General features: G+C 38.6%; 1 protein-coding gene and 1 pseudogene across 1 annotated transcript in view; both read left to right on the top strand.

The window, feature by feature from the left end:
- The window catches only part of ABCB1 (ATP binding cassette subfamily B member 1), a 197,324-nt gene that overhangs the window by 138,940 nt on the left and 43,143 nt on the right, over nucleotides 1-15,241 (top strand). The window contains exon 9 of the mRNA XM_070617351.1: nucleotides 9,940-10,064. Coding sequence (XP_070473452.1) covers nucleotides 9,940-10,064 — 125 coding nt within the window. The remainder of the gene's footprint in view (nucleotides 1-9,939; nucleotides 10,065-15,241) is intronic.
- On the top strand, nucleotides 4,306-6,999 carry LOC103567919 (CUB domain-containing protein 1 pseudogene; annotated as a pseudogene).

Below are 15,241 nucleotides of genomic sequence, written 5' to 3'. Positions count from 1 at the left end.
AAGGTAACTGCTTGCTAAAACAAAAGATTTAAATAGGATCCAGAGTCTCCTAACATAACAGACAAAATGTTCAGGATACAATAAAAAGTCACTTGTCATACCAAGAACCAAGAAAATCACAACTTGAATGAGAAGAAAATAATTAACTGATACCAACACTCAGATAAATCAGATGTAAGAATTATTTGACATGGATTTTGATACAGCCATCATAAAAATGCTTCACTAATCATTTACAGCTTCTCTAGAAACAAAAGAAAAACTAGAAAATATCAGTCATGAAATAGAATGTATAAAAAATGGATAAAATGAAACTAGAGAACCAAAAGATAAAACAGCAGAAATAAAAGTCATGATGGATGGGCTCAGTTTCGTTGAGTGGAGATGATAGGATAGAATCAGTGAAGCTGGAGACAGCACAACAGAATTCACCCCCTCTGAAACAGAAAAAATGGAAAGAGCCTCAGAGACCTGTGGGACAATAACAAAAGATCCAACATTTGTTACTACTGAAGTCCCAAAAGAAGAGGAGAAAGACAGTGGGGCTGAAGGAGTATTGGAAAAAACAATGGCTGAAAACTTCGAATATTTGTTGAAAGACAAAACTTCAGATCCGAGAAGCTGAGCTAACCCCAAAAAGGATAAACCCAAAGAAATCCATGCCAAAGCACATCGTAATTAAACCATTGGAAACTTCAAGACAAAGAAAAAAATCTTGAAGTCAGCTAGAGAGAAACCCATTAACTATAGGGAAACACCAATTTGAATGGCAACAGATTTCTCATCTGAAACCATAAAGGCCAAGAGGAAGTGGCATAATACTTTTTGAGTGCTCAAAGGAAAGAATTGTGTATACTGTATCTGGTAAAACTTGTTCAGGAGTGATGGGGAAATAAAAACATTCTCAGATGAATGAAAACTAAAAGAATTTTCCACTAGCACACCTGCTGTCAAAGACTGGCTAAGTGAAGTTTTTCAAACAGAAGGGAAATGATAAAAGGAATATTGGGGGATCAGGAAGGAAAAAGGAACAGCAGAAAGAGCAGAAATGGGGCATATCCTTTTCTCCAGGAGACTTCTAAATTATATTTGATGATTGAGCCAAAGTGGTAACCAAGTGGTAAAATTTGGATACCAGTGGACTTTTATAAGTCACATATGAATATTATAGAGCAACTATTATGAAACCCAAGCAAAAGATATATTCAGAAACACTATAAATAAATCAAGATTGAATCTTAAAACTTGATCAAGTAACACAAGAAGGCAAGAAAAGAGAAGTAGAGGAAACAAATAGAAAACAAATAATAAAATGGGAGACTTAACTGTTAACATACCATTAATTACTTTAAATGCAAACAGTTTAAATATACCAATTAAAAGAGAAATTGGCAGAGTGGATTTAAAAAAGTGACCCAACTATATGCTCATTACAAGAAACGTACTTCAAATTCAACAACATAGGTAGAGTGGAAATGATAGGATGGAAAAAGATATACCATGCAAACAATGAGAAAAAGAGAGTGGCTATATTAATACCTGATAATATAGACTTCAGAACAAAGAAAATTACTGTTACAAAAGAGGAACATTACATAATGATAAAAGGATCAGTCCACCAGGTTCACATAATGATCCTAAACGTGTATGCACCAGATAACGTAGCCTCAAAACATGTGGAGTAAAACTAAGAGAGTTGAAAGGGAGAAATAGAAAAATCACCATTATAGTTGGAGACTTCAACACCCCACTCTCAGTGCTTCTAGAACTACTAGACAAAAAGCAGCTAGAATATAGAAGATCTGACCAACACAATCAACAATCGGATCTTATTGGGATTTATAAAACACTCTGCCCAACAAAAGCAGGATGCGCATTTAAACATTCACCAGTATAGATCATATCCTGGGTTGTAAAACAAACCTCAACAAATTTAAAAGAATTGAAGCCATAAAGTGTGTTTTCTCTGACTACAGTGGCATCACCCTAGAAACGAATAACAGAACAACAATGAGAAAATCTCTGAACATGTGGGAATTAAGCAATACATTTGTAAATAATCCATCAATCATAAAGGATGTTTCAAAGGAAAAAGTACATATAACTAAATGAAAACAAAAACATCAAAATATTTGGGATGTAGCTAAAAAAGTGCTGAGGAAAATTTATAGCATTAAATGTCTACCTTAGAAATGAGGAAAGGTCTCAAATCAGTAATATAAGTTCCTACCTCAAGAAACTAGAAAAAGAAGAGCAAAATAAAAAAAACCAAAGCAAGCAGAAGAAGGAAATAATAAAGATAAGAGCAGAAATCAATGAAATTGAAAATAGGAAAATAATGAGAATATCAATAAAACAGAGAACCAGTTCTTCAAAAAAATCAATAAAAAGTAGACACAATCACAATATCAATAATGAAATAAAGGATATCACATACTTGATAAATGCAAACTACCAAAACCCAACTACAATTAAATAGACAATCTGAATAACCCTATAATCATTAAAGAAATTTATTTTGTAATTTCAAAGCTCTTGAGAAAGAATTCTCCAGATCTAGATGATTTCACTGGAAAATTCTACCAGACATTTAAAGAAGAATTAACACCAATTTTATACAATCTCTCACAGAAGAAAGAACACTTTCTTTTCTTTCCCCCAGAAGAGGGAACACTTTCCAGTTCATTCGATGAGGTCAGTACAGTCATGCACCACACAATGACGTTTCATCATCAACAGACCGCATATACCACGGTTGTCCCTAAAGATTAGCACCATACAGCCTAGTTGTATAGCAGGCTGTATAACACCTAGGCTGTGTAAATACACTCTATGATGTTTTCACAATGACAAAATTGCCTAATAATGCATTTCTCAGAACATGTCCCTGTTGTAAAGCAACAGATGACTATATTACCCTGATACTAAAACCTGACAAAGGAAATACAAAAAAAGTAAACTGCAGACTAATACCTTTCATGTGCTGAGAACAAAAATTCCTCAATAACATATTAGCAAACCAAATCCAGCCATATATCAAAAGAATAATATACCACGGCCAAGTGGGATTTGTCTCAGCTATGCAAAGCTGGTTCAACATTTGAAAATCAATCAGTATAATCTACCATATCAATAACCTAAAGAAGAAAAACCATATGATCATATCAGTTGACACAAAAAAAATTTGACAGTATCCAACACCCATTGATGATAAAAAAAACTCTCAGCAAGTCAAGAATAGAGGGATATTACCTCAACTTGATAAAATCATCTGTTGAACCTTAGCTAATATCATGCTTAATAGTAAAAGATTGAATACTTTTCCCCTAAAGTTGGGAATAAGGAAGGCAAGGAAGTCTGCTCTCACCACTCTTCGATAAAGTACTAGAACTTCTAGCCACAGCAATAAGGCGAGAACAAGAAATAAAAAGGGATATAGATTAGAAAGGAAGAAATAAAACTGTATCTACTTATAGATTGCATTTTTTCTGTGTATAAAATTCCAAGGAATCTACAAGCAATCTCCTAGAACTAATAATTGAGTTTGGAAAGGTCACAGGATACCAGATCAATTACATTTCTACATATCTACATACTAACAAATGAACATGCATAAACCAAAGTTTAAATATTAAATTACAATTAATAATATTCACAATTGCTCCAAATAAAATGAAATACTTAGGTATACACTTTGCAAAACATATGTAGGATCTATATGGTGAAAATTATTAAATGCTGATGAAAGAAATCAAGGCTAAATAAATGGATAGACATGGTGTGTTCATGGATTAGAAGACTCAACATGGTAAAGATGTCAATTCTTTCCAAACTGATCTGGAGGTTTAAGGCATTTCCTATAAAAAATTTTAGTAAGGTTTTTTGTAAACGTAACTAAGCTTATTCTAAAATTTATATGGAAAGACACAGGCCCTGGAATAGCTAAAATAATCTTGACAAAGAAGGATAAAGTGAGAGGAATGTCCACCTGATACAAAGCTTAGTATATAGCTATAGTATATTGGTGGAGGAATAGACACATAGATTAATGAAACGATAGAGAACACAGAAATAGACTTACACAAATATGCCCAGCTGATTTTTGACAAAGGTATAAACGCAATTCAATAGAGGAAGAGTAACTTTTTCAACAAATAGTCCTGGAGCAATTAGATATAAACAGGCAAATAAAAAACAAAGAGGATCAAAGATAGCAAGTAAGCACATGAAAACTTGTTCAGCATCATTAGCCATCAGTGAAAAGCATATTAAACTACAATGAGATATCACTATACATCTATCGGAATGACTGAAATAGAAAATAGTGAAACACCAAAAGCTGACAAGATGCAGAGAAACCGGATCGCTCATAGCTGGCTGTTGGGAATGGAAAATGGTACAGCCACTCTGGAAAACAGTTTTGTAGTTGCTTTTAAAGCTAAGCATACAATTACCATACAATCCAGCAGTTGTACTCCTGGGCATTTATCTGAGAGAGGAGAAAATTATGTTCACATAAAGCCTGTATTCAAATGTTTATAGAGCTTTATTTGTAATAGCCCCAAACTGAAACAACTCCAGATATCCTTCAACAGGTGAATGGTCAAACAAACTGTGGTACATCCATACAAGGAATACTACCCAGTGATAAAAAGGAAAGAACTATCTATGCTCACAGCACCCTGGGTGAATCTCCAGAGATTCTGTGTGAAAAAAGTCAATCCTAAAAGGTTACATACTGTATGATTCCATTTCTATAATATTCTTGAAATGACGAAATTACAGACATGAGAACAGGTTAGAGGTTTTCAGGGCTTAATGGTGGGGAGGAAAGAGAGGCAAAGGGTGGGGAAAGAAGTGGTTGTGGCTATGAAAGGTAGCACCGAGGAATCTTCGTGATGGAATTGTTCTGGATCAAGACTGTAGTCACGTGAATCTACATAGGTGATAGCATTGCTTAGAACTAAACACACACACACACACGAGTGCATGTAAAACTGGTAAATCTGAATCTCATTGATGGATTAAAGTTAAATGTGATGTCCTCGTTTGGCTATTGTTCAGCAGTTTTCAGGATGTGACTATTGGGGAAGGCTAGATGAAGGGCACATGGACTCTCACTGTATTGTTTCTTACGACTGCACGTGAGTCTACAATTATTTAAAATAACAAGTTGAAAAACGTAAAGCGTGTATAAATTATCTCAAAACAAAACAAAAACCTGCATTGAGAAATGGGACAAAGATGAAGGTCAAAATATCTGTAGTGATCAAGAATGTTGCTTCTGTATATATTAGTTTGAACAATAAAAAATAGCCTCTATTAGAGAGCTTTTAACTTACAGAAGTAATAATTTCATATGTCTCAAATCAATACAGTTAGGCTTTCTTAAGAAATTAGCAGACAGACGCAGCAGCTGAGGCCGTGAGAGGCAAAGCAGCCTGCCGGAGGCCACCCCACTAGGAAGTGGCAGAGCCGGAACATGAGCAGAGATCTCCCCAACTCCACTCCCTGCTCTAACCACTACACAGAACGGCCTCCCCACAGATGGGGCCACTGCGAGGAAAAAATCTGCACCCTGCCCACATGACACTTAGCATCTAAGGCTGCACGGACCACCGGTACTGCCACAAGAAGTCTTACCCACTCCGGGTGCCCAGCAACATCCTCCAGCTGCCTGTGCAGCTGCACAGCTTCTCCTGGAAGCAGCTGGTGCCCAAGGACAGTCTCAGCCTGGCACGGGTGCCAGTCCAGAAGCTGCAGCAGCACTCACACAAGAGGGCCTGCAACACCAGCTTCAGCTACTTCGTGGCCAGTGCTCTTCCCGGCCAGGACCTTTACTTCTGCTCTAGAGGCTCCATTGAGCAGATCCAGGTGAAGCAGGACATCTCGGTGACTCTCCACACCTTTGCTCCCAGCTTCCAACAGGATGTCTCCAGACAGGGCCTGACTGTGTCCTTTAGACCGTACTTCACAGAGGAAGCTGTTTTCACGGTGACCCTGGACATGAAAAGCAAGGTCTATCTGAGGACCCCTAACTGGGACTGGGGCCTGCTGTCCCTCGCCTCGGTGTCCTGGAACATCAGTGTGCCCAGAGACCAGGTGGCCTGCCTGACCTTCTTAAAAGAGTGGACTGACCTGGTCTGCCAGACAGGGCATGCATTCATGATCATCCAGGAGCAGCGGATGTGGGCTGAGGAGATCTTTAGCCTGGAGGAGGTGCTCCCCAAGCCAAGATTCCACCATCATGGTTTCTGGGTCAACATCTCCAATTGCAGCCCTGTGAGCAGCAAGCAGCTGGACATGCTCTTCTGGGTGTCACTTTCCCTGAGGACAATGGACGTGACTGTTGTCATCATTGCATTGGTGGGAGGTGGTGCCTTACTGATGTTTGCCCTCAGACTCATCATTTGCCTTGTGAAAAAGAAGAGGAAAAAGGAGATAAACAAGGGCCCGGCCGTAGGTATCTACAATGGCAATGTCAATACCTAGACGCTGATGCAGCCAAAAAAGTTTCAGAAGAGGTGAAAGGACAATGACTCCCATGTGTATGCAGTCATCGATGACACTGTGGTATATGGGCATCTGCTGCAGGATTCCAACAGGTCCTTTCTCCAGCCAGAGGTGGACACCTACCAGCCCTTCCAGGGCCCCATGGGGGACTGCCCTCCCTCCCCAACCCCGGTATGCTCCAGGGCCCCGACTGTAAAGTTGATCATAGATGAACCACCCCCTGACGTTCCTCCTGAGTCTGAGAGCAAACCATGCATCTTCTCCCACCCCAACATAGAGAATGTAAGCAACGGGAACACAGACATTCCCTTGCTGGATGCCCACAAGCCAGTGGAGCCGGGGGAATAACTTGGGCCCATCCCAAAGACTTTGCATGAAGCAGGGCACTGAGACACCCTTTAGGGTCTTCAACCAGAAGTCCTAAAGAAGGAGAATTATATGGAAGGACTAGCAGAAGGTTTTCCTGGATGCAACCAACTTCTGATTTCCAAGTGGACTCACTTCGATGACGAGACGTTGAAGATGGTGAACTCTGATCTGCATACAATCATCACAGTTCATGTCCTTCTAAACTCAGGTTGAGCTGTGACTGTGACCCAGCCCGTAATGAGAGGGGAGAGGTGTGAGTCATCCAGGACAGGGTTGCAATGAGCCCTGGATTCGGATTTGGATTTAGAACTCTTCAGGTCGACAATTCCAACCCTTAGGAGGCCACCGAGGTCCCTTCTCTCACTGGCGTCCCCTGGATGAAAATGACAATGTGTCTTTTTTTATTATTATTATTTATTTGTGGTCCTGTGTATTTAAGCAAGCGAATGTATAACTAGCTATACAGCTTGTTCACCTGACCTAGTGACAACTTGTGCCAATGGTGTGGATGGCTGGGTTTGACTTCTACTGGTGACCACTAGCTACCCATGTGCTTGTCTGCTGGGATGTGGGAATAATTTGCCATCTGTCTGCCCAGAAAAGAGCATGTGTGTTTGAGCAGTGTTGGAAAAAAAAAAAAGAAATTAGCAGCCTTTGGAAGAAGATATGAGTTAGTGGTACAATGTATAGTTTGTGTGGGTAATTGTAATAATGGAAGCATCACCATTCTATTATTTTTTATCAGAGGAACCCGTAGAAGGATATGACTTTACGTATGCCTGAGAATAGTTTGGAGGCTTTTTTTTTTTTTAACAGACATGATCTGTTAAAAAACAAAACAAAACCCTTAATGAAGGTTCTACCATAATCTTGCCTAAGCATCTGCTTATAATTATGGAAGGTCATAGAAGGGAAACAGAGCCAGGTTTATTGAATTAATAGGTACTTGATATATTAATAAATTAAAATAGCATATTTGAAACTCCTAATTCATAAATATTTCTGGTAGTCTTCCTGTAGTTGGCTGCCCCTGGTGTGGGTGATTGTTTTCAAGAGGAGCAGAGACGAACAGCTGAAGTATATTGAACAGGCCTCTTATCTTATGCAGACCTGTTTGTTGAGGGATGGCAGTGACCACACTGCCTCAGACCCAGCGCTGTGAATGATTCTGGCAAGTGTGGTGGGGCAGCCCTAGGAAGGTTGCTTTGAGAAGTCAGGAAAGTCTAAGGCACCATGGGTTATTGCTTTGGGTACCGAAGAAGATGAGTGCATGCAGCACAATGTCTGCACACAGAACATAGTTACTAAGTGTTCATTTGCCTTCACCGACCCATTCTCACATCTATCATAGCTCCTTTTACTTTCACACGCAGCAAAGGAAGAAATGCACTGTTAAAACAAGTTTGAACTTTATATGGCAGGAAGGAATAGACTGATACTACTTATAGAGATAGTCCACAAATGCCTGTAAATTATTTATTGAAAGTGTAATACTATTTAATCAGAATTTTATTATGGATTGCATGGGTGTATAATTTTTAGTTAGATAGTTGATTTCTTAGGCATCCTGGGTACAAATAGTAACCTTAGTTCTTGCCCTGCCAGTTGATCCAATTTTCGTAATAGGGCCCTCTGGGACCCTAGTTCACATGTCAGTGGCTGGTTTCAGAGAGAGAGCGAGAGCCAGAGTGAGAGTGAGGGAGTCACTCGACTGGCTGTTAATTCAGACTTTGAAGCCATATGGACTCAGCCTTGAATCTTGGATGTTTCACTTAATAGCAAATTGCTTAACCTCTTCATCCTTCCATTTCCTCATATATAAAATGAGGGAAATAATACCTACTTTACTATCCAACTGAAAAGAATAAATAAGATCCTGTGTATCTAAAGTACCCAGTAGTGTTTCTTCCACAGAATAAATGCTCAGAAATCAAACAGAAGGATCAAAGAGCATCCATAAAACAAAGACCTCCCTGGTGGCTGAAAGTATTGCTTTGCTTAGGAGCCACCAGCAAAGAGAACTCTCTGCTTCCCCTGGCATGTAAAACCTTCTTAAAGTCCTGTCAGAGCACAGTGCTTGGTCCCCGGCGTTCTTCTGGCCTCCCACCATGACACTACTGAACCAGAGTACCATTAGCAATTGTTGTGTTGAGCACACACCATATTTTCCTTGATAGAAGGCCTTTTTTTCTATTTTTGTTTATGGTTATAATGTACACCGCCTTTTCTGAAATTTAAGATCTCCTGGAAGTCCCAATTTTATTCATTTAGATGAGGATCCATGAGGTATGTCATGAGAAAATAGAACTTTTTTTTTTAAAGATTGGCACCTGAGCTAATATCTGTTGCCAATCTTCTTTTCTTCTTCTTCTTCTCCCCATGGCCCCCCAGTAAGTAGTTGTATATTCTAGTTGTGGGTCCTTCTGGCTGTGCTATGTGGGACGCCGCCTCAGCATGGCTTGATGAGCAGTACCATGTCTGCATCCAGGATCCAAACCAGTGAAACCCTGGGCCATCAAAGTGGAGCGCACGAACTCAGCCACTCCACCACAGGGCCTGTCCCAGAGAAAATAAAACTTTTAATTTTTTATCTACCATCTCAGTCCAAAAAGAATTTGAAGTGGCTTACAGAATTTTTTTTTTTTTTTTGAGGAAGATTAGCCCTGAGCTAACTACTGCCAGTCCTCCTCTTTTTGCTGAGGAAGCCTGGCCCCGAGCTAACATTGTGCCCATCTTCCTCTACTTTATATGTGGGATGCCTACCACAGCATGGCGTGCCAACCAGTGCCATGTCCACACCCGGGATCCTAACCGGCGAACCCCGGGCCGCCGAGAAGCGGCACATGCAAACTTAACCACTGCGCCACTGAGCCGGCCCCCAGAATTGATATATATACTAAAAAATACAACATCATGACCAAAGACAAGTAAAAGATTTTCTTCTATACATATATGAACATACAAAAAGCATTTGTGTGTATATTTATTTTATTTTACAAAAGATACAATTAACTTGTTAAACAGTTTTAAATGATCTGCAATTGCATTTTTAAACAGATACTCTCTTCATTTACTGATAAAGAACTCTTGGCATATGCAAAAGCTGGAGCTGTAGCTGAAGAGGTCTTAGCAGCAATTAGAACCGTGATTGCATTTGGAGGACAGAAGAAAGAACTGGAAAGGTTTGACTCTCTTTTTTTAAGTTGATAGAAATCTTAAATTCTGTCATCGTATATGCTCTCCAGTTTGACAGTGTTGATTATAAGGGTATTCTCCAGTATATATGTTTCCTCAAATAGCTTCATGGATATATACTACAGCATAGCTAATATTCTGGAAAAGTTGTAATTCTAGCTGTACTCTTCTTATATCTGCGAGGTAGGTAGTGACATAGAATGGTTTCCCAAGGCTGAAACATATTTTATATCCCTGATGATAATTTTTTTCCCCATCAAGTTAATTCTTGATTCTCTAAGATTGAATGAGTATTTTGTGTAAGATCTATGGCGACATTTAATCATTTTAATTGGGTGGTTATACATTGTTTGGTAAAGCCATAAATAAGAACAAGGGATTTTTATAAGTGAGAATAATGGTTCCCTCTGAGTCGGATGAGGAGTTGGTAATAAGCATGTGACACGTGGCAGGGGTTTCTGCGGTTCTGGCAGTGTTCTAACCTCAGTTGTGCTTATATGGGTGGTCTCTGTATAACTATTCTTTAGACTGTATATTTGTGTGTGGAGTACACTTTTGTTGATATGATATATTTCATGCCCACAAAGATGTCCTCTGGGAATAATTTGTGATGGCTAGGTACCTACCATAGTTTAAAGGAAAGCAATATCTATGTTCTGTCTCAATTTGTGCTAAGGTTTTGCTTTTGCCTTAAAATGTGTCTAACCAATAAAATGGGAAGTCTGCTTAATGACCAGGGGAACATCCAGTCAAATCCCTACAGCCCTCCTCTCTTGGAGCTTGCATTCTAGCAGGGAGAGGGGAAGGGTACTGACAACCATAAATAAATAAAAGATGTAATATACCAGCTGAGGTCAACATTATTTGGGGAAATGAAATACTCTATTAGGGTCATAGAGCATACTAATTAGAGAGGTTATTCAGAAAAGTCCTTTCTGAATGGTTGATGATTGAGTAGACACAGAATGAAATTTTGAACTTAGAATTCTTTTCCAGTTTTCCTCAATGGAAAGGTGGATCAGAAAAAGAATATGTCCACCAGTATAGGGAGACAGAGAAAGCTTATCTGCTCCTGCCTATTTTCTGAGCTGGGGGAGCTCATCTCTCTGTAGAAATCAAAATCTCAGGCCTCATCCTCAGGTGTAGTTAGAGTCTAAATTTATAATCCCCTGTGGACTAGGGAGCTATCTCTCCCCCAAGCTGAGGATTTCACATTAAAAATGAATCCTAGCGCAGTAATACCACTAGTGTGTCTGGTAGAAGAAATGAAAAATTGCTGAGAATTAATGAACTAAGGATCCCAATTAAGAAGTTAGAAAAAGAACAATGGAATAAAGGAAGTATAAGAGGAATTATTGAAGATAAGAGCAAAGATAAATTTAATTGAAAATAAAGACGAAAAAGCAGAAGGTTGACAAATCCATAAACTAATTCTTTGAAAAGACTAATAAATAACCACGTATTTTGCAAGTTTAGTCAGAAACGAAAGAAGAATGAATAAGGAAAAATTGTTACAGATAAAAATCTGTTTAAGAAAATTATAGTTTTATGCCAACAAATGTTTAAAACCTTGATGAAATAGACAATAATCCTAGAAAAATATAGGTTAAAACTTTCACTTAAGAAGAGGAAAACTTGAGTAGACCTGTAATCATTAAAGGAACTGAGTCCACAGTTAAAAATCTCCATCCCCTGACCTTACGTTACACGTACACACATAAACGAGGGAAAACCACCAGGTCCAGATAATTTTACAGACACGTTCTACCAAAACTAGAAGAAAGAGATAACCCCATCTTACACAAATTGTTTCAGAGAATGAAAAAGAATGTATAGAAAATTGTGAGTTCATTTTATGAGGCTAGCATAACTTTTATAGCACAACCAGACATGTAAATGAGAAAGGAAAATTATAGGACAGTGTCACCTAAAATACTTGCAGAAAGTCTAGATAAATTATTAGCCAAACAAAGCCATGTGAAAAATATCAGAATTAAAAGTAAATCCTGAACATGTTGGCTTTATCTCATGAATGCAAAGAAAGTTTAACGTTAGGAAATCTATTAATATAATTAACCACATTAACAGATTAAAAGAAAGAAACATTTTTTTGATGGATAGGGAAGAAGCGTTAATTACATATGCTTCATGACAAAAACTCTTAAAACTAGCAATAAGAAATCACTTTCTTAACCTAATAAAGAGTATATACCAGATTCCACAGGAAATTTCATACTCAGTGGTGAAATGTTAAAAGCATTCCTTTTTACAATAATGAATGAGACAAGTCTGTCTGCTAGCATCACTTCTATTTAGGATTGTACTGGTACTTGATCATAAGATGAAGGAAACAAGAGTAAGAATATAAAAGAAAAAAAAAGCTTTCAGAGTTGGAAAACAAGAAGCAAAACTGTTATTATTTGCAGATGATGTGATTGTCTACATAGAAATTCCGATAGACTGCAGACTAACAACATACAGTAAGATCTCTGGGTAACCTGACCACGATTCAGAAAAAATTGCGTTCCTGTGAACCAGCAGTGAACAATTAGAAAACATGTAGTATCTCTTCAGTTCTAAGATGCACATTTCCCCCTCAGAATGCACCATCTCTGAAATTGAGAAAAATCATACAATCAGTGTCATCTTAGAATCGCTGTGGGTCTGGATTGAAGTCGAGTTCTTCCAGGCACGATTTGTGGTTGCTTCTGCCATTCACTGTAGGCGCTACCGACCCGAGGCCACTTTACCTTAAGTTCCTTGTCTAGGCGTTTTTAAAGCACACGGGTAGTGCAGGTTCTTACTTCAGACCTGCATGAGGACTGCCTTGTGGTTCAAAATGTCAGAGGAGGTGGTTTTTTCACCTCAACTTTTGACAAGGTTGAGATAAGCAAGTTTTCCTGCTGTCATTTTCCATGTGGCACATGCTTCTTCTACTGAGGCTGTAGTCCCAGCTGTATATGGAGTATCCTATTAAATTGCCTTCTCAATGCTACCTAAAATAATTGTACTTCTTACAATTAATGACATCCTAAATTTGAGGAATATGAAAATATTTTTAAAAGATATTATTAGCAACAAAAAACTATAATGATGTATGGGATATAACCTGGGTGAGGGAATAAAGGACATAATGGGAGTCAAGTCCAATATTCAGAACTTTGATAAATCTGATCCTTTTCGTGCACTGAAAGTTTAAAGGAATTGAGATTGTCTTTTTAGATAATCTCAATGACTTAATTAATTAGGTAAAGAAAGATTTTTTTTCCCCAGAGAAGATGGTGATCAATTTTTTATTATAAGAATAAGCAAATGGGGGGCTGGCCTGGTGGTGCAGTGGTTAAGTTCACACTTTCCGCTTTGGCAGCCTGAGTTTGCCAGTTTGGATCCTGGGTGCGAACCAATGCACTGCTTATCAAGCCATGCTGTGGTAGGCATCCCACATATAAAGTAGAGGAAGATGGGCATTGATGTTAGCTCAGGACCAGTCTTCCTCAGCAAAAAGAGGAGGATTGGCAGCAGATGTTAGCTCAGGGCTAATCTTCCTCAAAAAATTAAAAAGTTAAAAATAAAATAAGAAAATGAGTTTACATGGCTGTAGTCAAAGATTGATTTTATGTGTGGAATCATTTCTTCAGAAGATACTGGTTACTGGAATATATCTTTGAAAGGATGTGCTCCCCCCGAGAACTGGAAATTAGATTTGCCTGGAGATCGAGAGTAGACCTAAGACTACAACCTGATGACCTAAGATTCTTTCTAGCTTGGCTGTTTCTTGAAAGTTCATTCATTCAACGAATTTAGGCAGCATCTACCACATGCCAAGCACCACGCTAGGCTCTGGGTTTTCAATAGTGAATTGGAAATAGAGGATATCTGCTCTCCTGTGAGCCTCAGTCAAAATAGTAAGGTGGAAAAAAGGGAAGGAAGGAAGGGAGGAAAGGAGGAAGGCAGACAAGAAAGAAATCATCACAGAAATGAATTAAGTTACAGATTTTTTAAATGTGCTATGAAAGAATTAAAGAGTGCGCTGATGAGGGTGAGGAGGGCAAATTTTCTTGAAATATGTTGTTCAGGGAAGCATCTTTGAGGTTTCTTCTAGGCTGAGATTTGAGGGGTAAGAAAAAGCCTGCTGTGGTAGGGGCAGGGATAGAAGAGTCTTCCAAATTTCCTGAGTGACAAAGACTTTACTATGTTCTACGACCCATCCTAAGGCTGTGTGACTGGAGCTCAGTTAAGTGAGGGGAGACGGGTGAAGAAAGGCTGTTGAAGGTGGGTGGAGGCCAGAACGTGAGGATTTGCAGGCCGTGGTGAGGAGTTAAGATTTTATTCCAAGGGTACAGGGAAGCAATTGAGGGTCCTAAACAAGGGAATGACTATCCACATTATGTTTTAAGGTAATTTCTCTGTCTGTAATTGTCTGGTGAATGGATGAGAGCGGTCAAAGATTGGAAGCAGGGAGGACATTGGAAAGGCTGTTGTAATGGTGCAGGTGGCAGGGCTTATGGTGGCCTGATGTAGACCTCAGGCAGGAGAGGGGTGACAAGTACATAGATATGGGATGTTTTGGAAGTAGAATTGATAATACTGTCTTAGACTAAATATAATCCTTCAGTTTTCTTTTCAGTTCTTCCTCTTCCCTTCTCTGCTTCCACACTGTAACTAAGGTCTTAGTCTTTCTCTTCAAATTAGCAGGTGCAGGAGGAAGCTGGCTGTGTTGGGATGGAAATTTTACCAGAAGTTAAAATAAATTTAATTCGATAGTATGGAATAGCTTTATTCGCCTGATTTAAGAAAATTTTTTCTCTCTTGTGTTTTGCAGATGTTTACCTATTAGTATTGATTTCTGTTTGCTTAACTAAAATTATTCCTTGCACTTGTAAGTGGCTGTTTACATCACTGATAAATATTTTCATAATATTTAAGAATAATCATCTTTTCTAAATATCAGTGTCTTGTTTTGCAACTTTAGGCCACTTTAGGAACTCCTGCTTTAATTACCGTTTTCATACTAGTGCTTTTAATGAATGGATGATTTTAGTATCTGGTTTTGTATTGTGACATTTTTATTGAAATGCTAATCCAAAAGCTTGTGTAAAAGGAGTCTTATTTATGTCTCCTCCCTCCTTACCCCCTTCTTGTCTTCATTTATCTTTTCTGGTAT

The sequence above is a fragment of the Equus przewalskii genome, chromosome 4 (genome assembly GCF_037783145.1).
Source record: "Equus przewalskii isolate Varuska chromosome 4, EquPr2, whole genome shotgun sequence".
NCBI lineage: Eukaryota > Metazoa > Chordata > Mammalia > Perissodactyla > Equidae > Equus > Equus przewalskii.
This window is presented reverse-complemented; position numbering and strand designations above follow the sequence as displayed.